This window comes from Lampetra planeri, chromosome 38 (assembly GCF_965212315.1).
Source record: "Lampetra planeri chromosome 38, kcLamPlan1.2.h2, whole genome shotgun sequence".
NCBI classification, from domain to species: domain Eukaryota; kingdom Metazoa; phylum Chordata; class Hyperoartia; order Petromyzontiformes; family Petromyzontidae; genus Lampetra; species Lampetra planeri.
The window spans coordinates 7,160,269-7,171,954 of NC_136144.1; the positions used below are offsets into that span (position 1 = coordinate 7,160,269).

The 11,686-nt window shown below is 48.3% G+C and overlaps 1 protein-coding gene across 1 annotated transcript in view; it reads right to left on the reverse strand.

The window, feature by feature from the left end:
• The window catches only part of LOC144731250 (guanine nucleotide-binding protein G(i) subunit alpha-2-like), a 45,856-nt gene extending 37,461 nt beyond the window's left edge, over window positions 1-8,395 (reverse strand). The window contains exons 1-2 of the mRNA XM_078612277.1: window positions 7,920-8,395; window positions 6,908-7,074 (exon numbers count right to left, since the gene is read on the reverse strand). Coding sequence (XP_078468403.1) covers window positions 6,908-7,025 — 118 coding nt within the window. The 5' untranslated portion in view covers window positions 7,026-7,074; window positions 7,920-8,395. The remainder of the gene's footprint in view (window positions 1-6,907; window positions 7,075-7,919) is intronic.
• Window positions 8,396-11,686: the final 3,291 nt, after the last annotated feature.

An 11,686-nucleotide genomic window follows, 5' to 3' on the forward strand; every position in this document is an offset into this window, starting at 1 on the left:
TATTTTATTATTATTATTGCTGCTGCTGTATTTGTTTACCCAGCAACGTTTTGACAGGAGGGTGTCATGTTGCCGCATATCATCCCAATTGAGTGATTATCAGGTAATGTTTCAGCACTGGGATGTCTGGCCAATACCAAGTTACATTGTATTTGTTTGTGGGGTTTTTGTTAGTTAAAGAGTGAAACCACAGAACCTGACGGAAACCGATACTGAACAAGGGGGAGGATCTTCTTGATTCTTTCGGTAAAGTCACGTAGAAGGGAAATAATAAAATAATACAAATAAAACATAATAGAATAAAATTCTGACATGTGAGAATTTTATTTTTATTATTTTTATTATGCTTTACTTTACCGAAAGAACCAAGAAGATGGATTTCTGCAGTCACGAAAGCTTTAAATCGAAATTTAAGGGGGAGGATCATAGAAACTCCACGCAGCAAGGTGCCCGGGTCGGGATTTGAACCCAGGACTTTCTCGCTGCGAGGGGGGGAAAAGTGTTACAACTGCGCCACCCTGCCACCAAAATAAGAAAGAAAGAGGAGAAGCTGGCCTGAATATTAGAGAATGGTTCAAGGTTCATTGCGTAACACTGCTCTACGCATTTGCATGCAGACAAGCGTAAGGACGAGTCAAGGCTGTGGCTGGATAAACGCAAAGCGTGTCACTGACAACGCGCGTACGTTCTTCTAGATGTTTTGTTAGCGAACGTAACTTTGCGTCCTTCGCTCGCCGACTAATCTCATGCTATGTAGATATTTTTCGTACTGTATGTCCACACCAATAGCACGTGGTCCGTCACATAGAAACAGAATGACGGATTGGGACAAAAAACCCAACAAGCACAACGTGTAACGCGACCGTGGATTGGGTTTTAAAAATTCCTCAATGTTTTCACGCTGCGGATTAGTACGACACACGAGAGCCAATGTTATCGAGGTGCCCAATAGGCCTGCATTGTTCTTGAAATTGCATAACCATGAATTCCCCAGAAAATTGCTGTGCAGTGGAGCACAAACTGCACAATGTTGAATCCGCGCTACAGTTCATGCGAGCGCTGTGCAGCTCTGCGGACCGCGTGTCGTTCGGCACAACGTCCGACGTTTCACTCCACGTGCTCAGTAGGCCGCCCCGGATGCCGTGGAGTGGTTTATTATGAAAACAAACGTACTAATTGTAGCCGTGTTGTTGTTTTTTGTTTCAAAGCACAGAAGGAGAGAAGCATGCGCTCCTCTGTGGACCATTTAGTCCACACGAAACTTTTCCACAGGTCCTCGAAGTGGCGCCAACACTGCCGACGCTGGCGGATGGCCCCACAATGGCCAAAAGCAGCCAGGCAACAGCCCACAACAGACAACGGGGTCAACCGACTATGACAACCAACAGCTAACTCTGGATGATTGAACGGCCGTAGGGAAGAAAAAAAAGCTGAGCGTCAACAGCAAACAGCGAGCAAAACACCACTCGCAGAATAAACAAAGAACTGACGGAGAAAAAAACCAACACCAAACTGAAAAAGAGCTCGTGCCACACAGCGACTGAAAGAGCCCTCTTATTTGCTCTCATTTGTCCTCGTAACTCTCAACATCCTCGTGTCACACCTCAGACAGTGGTCACACATCCCTGTATTCCACCGGGACAGGACGCTACGTTGTTCCCGTGCTCTAACCGCCTTCAAGTGGCACTCATCTCGATTTGTGTTCTTAAGCCAGTAGAGGGGAAAAGGCATGTAAAGGGTGCGACTCTGAATTTGCTTGCTGTTACATTAATAAATGGTCGCGAGAGATGGAGATGGCTTTTGGAGGCCTTCATCCATCTGTATCGATCTCGTTGAGGAGCTCATTACACACAAAGTGCTTGCCACAATTGAATCACAATACCTTGCTGATCTGGTCAAGGAGCGTAAATCATCACGCGAACTCCGGCCACCCTCATAGCGGAATTGGTAAGACATCGAACAAAGACGGTCACCGCATCGCACGCTTACAGATGTGCTTCTGCGGCCGTCTGGAACGCTCCTCCTTCTGATATTAGGATGCCACTGGAGTTATGCACTTTTAAATCTAGATTTAAAACTAATTTTTTGAGAACTGCTTTTTTGTATTTAGTTTGTTGTTCTTCCCCCGTACATCAGATTAGCACGGATGGCTACCTACTGTGCGAAATAAGTTCAACATACATAAATCATTTTTCTATTCTTTGGGTCTTTCGGTAAAGTCACGTAGATAGGTTCAAAGAAAATAACAAAAAAGTACGACGTTTCGATCGCAACATAAGCGGTCGTAGTTTTTTGTTATTTTCTTTGAACCTATCTATGTGAATTTAGCGAAAGACCCAAAGAATATGAATTCCTGCAGTCACGAAATCTTTAAGTCAAGACATACATCATTGTTCATGGTTGGCAATGATGATGAAGATGAAAAGATAGGTGATGAATCGGCTATGGCCAAGATTTAAACTCATTTCTCTTACAATAAAGAACCCCGCATCTCCACCAACTGATCCACAACGCTACTGTGTACTGTGCAATGCTTGATCTCAATGTTGTTGTTGTTGTGCTTTGCGGCGGCGCTGTATTCTTGTCATAATACGTCAAGTTTATTTGATTTGGCATTGTTCACTTTAACCTCAATATACCTACGTTTCAACCTCAACGTCCTCACACGCCCCCGTATATCAAATTCCATTAAATTCCAACACGCCTAACACTGCATAATTAAACAACTCTTATTTTTTCCTCCATCAAGCCCAGCTTTCACCTCCACCCACACAAATCTCTTCCACGCGGTTTCTGAATCACGCACCCGATCCATTCCTACCCAGGATGTCGTTTGAATTATCATCACAATATCTATCGTCCGACCGTGGTGGGCCACACAAGTTAAAGTAGAACTCTCGCTGGCCACGGGGGTGATCCTGCGGCTCCAGCGCGGGGGCCCAATGCTGCGAGTAGCCACCCCCAATCAAGCACCTGGGGGGGGGGGGGGGCTCCTTTACTCAATCCACTGCCGGGTGAGGGCCTCGCCGGAAAAACCTGCTGCGGGTCACGAAGGTCACTTGAGCCTAACTTCAACGCGCCAGTGAATGCGCGGTTGATGAAGGAGCGGAGTACATGAGCCCATTTTGTTGCACTGCTCTCTGCTGCTGCCCACCATATATTTTCACAACCCCGTGACAGGCTGTTTGTGCACGGCAGTTGCCCAACCGACTCTCGCCAGGCAATGACGAGATAATGTGCATTATTGAGGGTGATTTGGGCACAGTGCGATTTGATGTATCACGTCCCTAAATAGTGAAGATTTTATTCCTGCATACAAGTGTTTTTCTGATATTTGACGAGATAATGTGCATTATTGAGGCTGATTTGGGCACAGGGCGATTTGATGTATCACGTCCCTAAATAGTGGAGATTTTATTCCTGCATACAAGTGTTTTTCTGCCCTCCCCCAACAATAACCAATGGGAGTGCGTTCATGTTATCAAAGCAGAATGTTCTTTCCAGGACATCCCGGCGCGGCAGTTAAAACAACGGTGCAAGTTTCTTAAACCCGTCCCACCGCCTCAGTCCACCCAGCGGCATGAATTGGTTGCCGCGCAGTTACGTCAATGAGCAGGCCATGCGTGTGGTAAAATTGTGGGTGCTCCTACCTAATTCTAGATTGAAGCTTTCGTGACTGCAAGGATTCATACTCTTAGGTTTTTTCGGTAAAGTCACGTAGGTAAAAAATGAAATATAAATTGAATAAAAGTAATAATAGAAATAAAATAAAATAATAAATCACGACGTTTCGGAGGCAACACAAGTCTCCGTCATCAGGTGGGACCGTCACAGCTAGATTTACTGTATCACTTGATATTATTACTATAATTATTTTATTTATTTTATTTTTTACCTACGTGACTTTACCGAAAAAACTTAAGAGTATGCTCCTACCTATTCCGAGACGTCGAGTCAGCGTGCAACAGGAATGCTAAAACACCCTCCGCTTCTGTCAGCAACTGCGCCAGCAAGTCATGGCGGGGCTCCACCTTTAATTTTAAATGTATTTTTTTTGTCCAATTTCATTCTCCATGCTGTATTTTTGTCTCTCTTTTATTGCCGTCTCCTCTGCTGTCTCCTATGCACCGTCACATTCCTAACACATTCTTGGGGACGCCGCGGTGGCGAAATGTTAACTACCTCGCCTGGTATAAGGAAGTAGTGGGTTCGATCCTAACCCTGACACCTGTATATTTGGAGTTTGCATGTTCTCTCTCCCCGTGGTCACGTAGATTTTTCTCCAGGTCTTCTAGTTGTTCCCCACCACATTTAGAAACATGCGTTTAGAGTGTTTGGCTGCTATAAAAATGTCCACATCATAAGCCACTTCATTCCGCTATCATTTGTGGCCAGGTCGTTTTTGAACAAGAGCTATATAGCTCAGTGGGCCTTACCTGGCAAAATAGAAAAAAATCGTTTAGCTTCATAGTTTTGTCCCGTCTCCTCATCAGTCCTGTCTGGTCTGTATTCTGTACTGTTTAAACTTTCATTCAGATGCCCGTCTCATTCTGTTTTCATTCACAATGTTCTTCTCCCTGTGCCTTGTCGGTTGACGCGTTAACATTACATTAACAGGCGATTACCATAACATTTGCATGCAACATAGATAACAGAAAACGAGCATGCTGTTCGGCAAAGCTAAATCGATGCATACATCGCTTTTTGGTTGAGAACAAATTGTCATTGACCTATCAATGAACCCCTGTGATCCGAACTGACGGTATCCTTCACGCACACAAAGAACCGATTCACTGCCTTGTCAACAAAGCCACCTGGCCCGAGTACAAAAAGAGTGATTGAATCAATTAAATTCCCCAAGGTCTCATGCCCGTGCAGAGCTCGTGTGGACCAGCCCTGGAGCGCGCGCACGCGCCCTCACCTCGTGCGCTGCGCCCCAACTCTGGAGCGTGAGCGGCTCCTCGTACGAGACATTGTGCCAAAGGGCATCATGACCTTTGCTTAACAGGCCCCGAGATGCGGAGAGTCGAGACGTCTCCAGGGCCGGTCGGCGGTGCAGATTTGAATTAAAAAATCTGCGGGAGCGCAGACGGGAGCGCTCGTAATGTGGCTCTGCCAACAGAAGCGAGTGTCTCCCCGGGCTGTTGCTGCTTTTGCAGATTTTGTACCGTCCGTGTTCCCCCCCCCCTACCATGTTACAGCCCCCAGCCCCCCCCCCGTGACCCGCTTGGTGTTTCGTAGCTCTCGGCCATTTGAAAGATGTTGGGTCCATATATTTTGGTTAAAAAATAAATCCCCGACTCACAGCGGCGCTGAGTTTTGGCAACACCTGGCACACAGCAGGGATCCTGCGACACAAGAGTTTGTTTCACGGTGGCATGGAAATAATTGGCTCGTGAGCCTGCGTTTTGTTCATTTCAATGCAGCTTGCTAATTGGCACCCTCTGTAGAAAAATCACAGCCAAACACTGTGACAGTAACACATGCACACTTTGGAGCTCCCTGGGACTTTGACCCTTAAGCACAACAAGTTAAAGCAGCAAATGCGTGCGGTTAAAGGCCCAATCGTGAAAATAAAATGAAGTGCTTGGGTTTAACAATTGGCCGCTGTTAACGTGCAGTTGTGTCGTTGGGTTGCAAGATCAATGCACGCTTGTTCGGACGTTAATGCATGGCTGTGGTTTGGGTTCCAGTTTCAGGTTAATTTAGTTTGAGCCAGGGGATAACTCAAGAGGCCAGGATGAGTGGCATTTGCGAGAGTAACATGGGTCACCAAAAAACACAAAAGAAACAAATAATAAATCTAGGGTACAACAATGATGTGAATAGGAATCAGAGCAAAAGAAATGCATGGAGGATAATGTATGGTGAGTGTAAATAGAAACCCCACAATACACGATTGTGGTTGTGACGGTAGTTCTGTGTCGTGTGGCTGTGGTTGAGACTGTGTTCTGTGGCTGTGGTTGTGGTTCAGGCTATGTTCTGTGGCTGTGGGTGAGGCCGTCTCGTGTGGTTGTGGTTGAGGGTGTCCTGTGGTTATGGTTCAGGCTGAGTTCTGTAGTTGTGGTTGAGGCTCTGGTCTGTAGCTGCGGTGGTGGCTCTAGGTTGTAGTTAAGGTTGTGCTTTTTTTTACTGTGGTTGTAGTTGTGGCTGTGACTGTTCTGTGGTTGTAGTTGAGGGTGTGGATTGTGGTTGTGGCTGGGGTTGTGATGGAGGCTCTCTGCTGTGGTTATAGCTGTGGTGGTAGTGGTGGTTGTTGTGCTTTTGGATGTAGTTATGGTCGAAGCTCTGGGTTGTGGCTGTTGCTATGGTTGTATTTGAGATTGTGCATTGTATTTATGTTTGAGTTTGTAGTTCCAGCTCTGGATGTGCATGTGACTATAGCCTTATCTGTGTTTGTGGCTGTAGCTGTCTGTGCTTGTAGTTATGTCCGTGCATGTGACCGTTTGTGCTGTCTGTGCTTGTGTCTGTATTTCTGTCTGTGCTTGTGGCTGTATTTCTGTCTGTGCTTTTGACTGTAGCTTTGTCTGTGTTTGTGGCTGTAGCTCTGTTTGTGTTTGTGGCTGAGGCTCTGTTTGTGTTTGTAGTTTTGCCTGTGCTTGTGGCTAGAGTTCTGTCTGTCTTTGTGGCTGTATTTCTGCCTGTGTTTGTGGCTATATTTCTGTCTGCGATTGTGGCTGTCGCTTTGTGTTGTTTCTGTAGTTCTGCCTGTGCTTGTGGCTAGAGTTCTGTCTGTCTTTGTGGCTGTATTTTTGAATGCGCTTGTGGCTGTCGCTTCGCCTGTGCACGTGACTGTCCGTGCGTGTGGCTTGTCGTTCTGGCCGTGGTTGTGGTTGAGACAGCCCTATCGGTCTGTCCATGCTTGGTGACCACAATGGACCGCGACTCCGCCGTGGCGCACTCTCACCCAGGAGCAGCAGCTTGACCTCCCGTGCCGAGCGGTGTCGCGCGTCCTTGAGTCCGCGGTCGATGAGACGCGATCGCTGGGCCGCGGCTCGCTCCTCGGCGCTCAGCGAGCATCCCATGGCACTGGCAAGGGCCTCCACCACCACCACCACCGCCGCTGCCAACCACCTTGAGCACCACAACCAACATCAGCCGAGCCGAGCAACACGTCACTCTTGCAGACGAGGCTCAACTCTGGTCTCGCGAGCTGTCACCCCGGTTCACAAAAAGAACTTGAAGAACTCAACCCAAATCGTCCTTCACACCTCCCCCCCCACACACACACAACTCTCTCACTCCGACAGCTACTCAGCTGGTGGGATTTAGCATCCTCCCTTGCTCTCGTGGCTTACATCGCGTCACCTTCACCTACTCCCCTTGGTCATCACTTCGTCCTCTCTGCTCTCAATCGCGTGCCTCCTCACTCTCATCGCCTCTCTCAGCTGCTTCCTAATCGTCACCTCGTCATTCTCCTCCCTGCTCGCGTCTTCCACATCACCTCCCTCCAACCCCAAATCGCCGAATATCCCCCTGCTTGTCCAGCACTCGTCCATCACCTCCTCTACCTCCTCCTCTTTCTGGCAATATATCTTCCTCATACTCCTCACCCGTGGTCACCTCCTCCCTGGCCACCACCTTTCAATTACACCTCGTCATCCTTGCCTCCGGTCACCTCCTCAGCCAACGTCTCCCCCCAACTCTTTCTCTTCGTCACCACATATCAATTCCCCTCGTCATTCTTGCCTCCGGTCACCTCCTCAATCACCGTCCCCCCCCCCCCCCCCAACTCTTTCTCCTCGTCACCACCTTTCAATTCCCCTCGTCATTCTGTCTGTGGTCTCCTCGTCAGCCAACGTCTCCCCCCAACTCTTTCTCCTCGTCACCACCTTTCAATTACACCTCGTCATCCTTGCCTCCGGTCACCTCCTCAGTCAACGTCTCCCCCCCCCCCCCCAACTCTTTCTTGTGGTCACCTTTCAAATCTCCTCCTCGTCCTCCTCCCGTATTCACCTCGTCTCCAGGCACCGCCACCTGCCTCCGTTTGCTCAACACAGCGCGATGATGACGACGACGATTATGATGGCGACCAGAAGGACAACAACAACGACGACGTTGTTGTTATTGTTGTTGATGATAACGTATCCCGGGATTTGGTGGTGAGAGCCGCGGTCCCCACCACACTGAAGCGCCGCTGTTGTCGGGAGCGAGAGAGAGAGATGCCCGATGCTGTTCACGTCTCCATCTCGCTCTGTTGCTGCTGCTGCTGTTCGTCTCTGGCTCACGTGGACTTATTATTTGATGATGGATGATGTTGCGGTTGTAGCTGTCGGTGTTGGTGGTTCAGACTGTGGTTGTGGCGTAGGCTCCGTGATTCCTCCGGGAGACGCGCAGGCGCGCGCGCGTGCGTGCGAATCGCGTTGCACAACGGTGGCACCACCGCTCCCTTAACCCCAAACCCATACCCCTCCCCCCGATCCCCGCTAAAGCGAGTGACGTCAACATTGCTCGGAGCCACCACGCTTCCTCGCTGCTTCTCATCCCGCATCACGCCCACCCACCACCACCACCTGTTCACCACCACCATCAAAATCAGCCGTGTGGTCAATCCACTGCTGGATTAAAAACCTACCTCCCCGCAAGCGGCCGCCACCACTCACCGCTCGCCAACCCGCGATGATGGAATAATCCACCTCGATGGATGCAGTGGTGCAACGCGCGCGGATTTCATCGCTCCGTCTCCTGGGAGGGACGTGATTTCGGGAGCGTGCGCGTTCCATCCCTCGGCTGCCGCTCCGCTATTATTCTGGACCATCGGCCACACGGGCGGATCGATAAACTTCCCAAGGGAAGGGACGGACGGAGAGGCAGTGTCCAGAAGTTTTTCATCTCTTTAATTTGTTCAATACGGCTCAATACATTAATTAATTCATTAACATTACTTAATTTTCCTATTGGGAAAATATCAATAAAATTACACATTTCTGGGTCTCAAAGGAGGAAGTGTGGAGGAGAAGGGGTCACCCCCTCCCACCTACCTTCACGGATTTGTTAGCCAAGGACGAGGCAAAATCTTTCGCGTCAAGATGTGTACCGTGTACACACACTCAAATGTATACACACGGTGGATACTGCCTGTGGCAGACACTCGTAGCATTTGAGTCGTGCCGACCTTGGCCCGTGGTCACTTTGGGGCCCTCTCCCTCCGTCATGCGTGTTGTGTCCCTCAGGTCACCGTGTTCATTGCTGAGGCGACAGAGGACAATGTGACAGACCACAACGATCTCCCCACCCTGACCGTAATAAATAGACAGCTGTGTGGGGCAGTGTTCTTCACTCATTTTCAGAAGGAGGAGGTGGGGGGTGACTTCAGTGTGAGAGCTGTTACACGTTTGAAACCGTTGGGGTTTGACAGCACACTGGGGGTGGTGTTTTCATATGTTGTGTATTGTTGGAGCGCACGTCAGGGGCCGCACTAAAGGCCACGAGGAGCCGCACTAAAGGCCACTATGGGCTGCCGGTGGCCCGCGCGGGCCTTGCAACGAGGAAAGGAGGCATCAATGGCTCAGCACACATTCGCCTACCACCTATACCTTCTGTCCTCCTACCGTGACATGGAGTTCAATCACAGGTGCTCCATTGCTAATTACCATGATCACCTTTGCCTCAGAAAATCTTACACGTACTAAGAGCCCAGTGTCCACCCTCAGTGCTCAAGAAGGCCAACAGTTGCATGGATGCAGCCGGAATCTTGATCAATAGACCTGCATGGTCTGCATAACCCGGAGGAAGCTCATGTGGAACAGGGGGAGAGAACATATAAACTCCGCACGGAAAAGTCCCCTTGTCAGGAATCGAACCCAGGTCCTTCTTGTTGTGAGGCACAAGCGTCACCACTGCCGTTTAGTTATGTGCAATAGCGCCCTCTGGTGATATCACCGGGTCACAACTACTTTGTTTATTAAACTAGCTTCAAATCAATCAAACAAAAGTCACGTAACTTTACCGAAAGAACCAGATAGTATTGAACGAAAACTAAACTATGTTTTATTTTTCGATTTAAAGCTTTCGTGACTGCAGGGATTCATCTTCTTGGTCCTTTCGGTAAAGTCACGTAGAAGGGAAGTAATAAAATAATAAAAATAAAACATAATAAAATAAAATAATTCTCACGACGTTTCGGCTACAACGCAAGCAGCCGTCTTCAGGTGAAGAATGAGACACTGCCAAGCTAGGAGCTTATATATAAGCTGGGTTGGAGGTGGAAGAAGAGCGCCTTAACAAAAATAATGTGCATATCAACAGGAATTTAGCATATTCATGGGAAATGCTAAGTCCCACTATACAGCTCTTTTTCAGAAGCGACCTGGCCACAAATGATAGCTCAACGAAGTGGCTTATCACGTGGATATTCATAGCAGCCAGATACTCTAAACGCGTTTTTTCTAATGTGGAGGGGAAAAAATCCACGCGACCACGTGGAGAGACAAGAAAACTCCAAATATACAGCAGCAGGCGTCAGGGTCTGGAGCGAACCCACGACCACCTGCATACCAGGCGAGGGAGTTAACATCTCGCCACCGCGGCGCCTACACAAGGTGCACAATACTGTGGGCGGTAAAGTTGCAGCCAGTGCCGGATTATCGTAGTAGCAAAAGTAGCTACATATGCTACGGGCCCCACACTTTCAAGGGCCCCGCGCTAAATGCTTTCAAGCTATCAATTCCGTTTCAGTGATTCTGCACTTGGGGGCCGTCCATAAATGACGTCACGCGATTTTGGACAAGTTTTGACCCCCCCCCCCTCGTCACACGGCGTCACAAAAAGTCAGACCCCCCCCTCAAATATGACGTCACAAAGCTCTGCCCCCCCCCCAAAAAAAAACATGCTTCAAATCGCTTTAAACTATTGTCATTCTAGTGCGTATTTAATGTGGCGCTACACTCTGATGTTGTAGGAGAAATCATTTATTAAAAGTCTATTTAATTAAGTAGAACGTGTTGTCTATATTTATTTAAAGTTGCGCGTTTTGATGTGACGTCACATTTCTCAAACCCCACCCCCCTCGTCACACATCGTCACAAATGTCTGACCCCCCCCCAGGTGCGTGACGTCATTTATGGACGGCCCCTTGCTCTATTCCTATAGCACTATATTGCCTTCAACTTGTTTAAGGTTCGCGATTTGTCGTATTATCTGGCTGTGTAGCAAATGAAAGAATATAATTACTTTACTATGCAAATAAAAAATTAGTGTTTAAATATTTGTGTTTTTTAATATAGGGCCCCGTTATTACATACGCTACAGGCCCTGCACTTGCTTAATACGGCACTGGGTGCAGCCCTGAAATTGTAGGCTCACGTTGCTGCTGACAAAAGCGCCTCCACTAAAGTGAACTCTCTCTTTTTACTTGGGTCTTTCGGTAAAGTCACGTAAATAGGTTGAAAGAAAATAACACAAAATAACAAAAAAAAATTACGTTTCAATCACAACACAAGCGATCGTCATCAGGAGCTGCCACCTCTCGTCATCCTGCGATGAAATAATGCACCCAGCACTCGCACGTCGATTTCATCGCTCCATTTCCTCGACGGACGTACTCGCAGGGGGCGTTCCTACTGGACATCTGTGACAAGGAGCTTCATGGCTCATCGGATACCTCCGGCATACATTAAATACATTCTCATTCTGTTCCATTCCTCGGCTGCCACTCCCGGTATCATTGTTGACTATCGTGCACAGT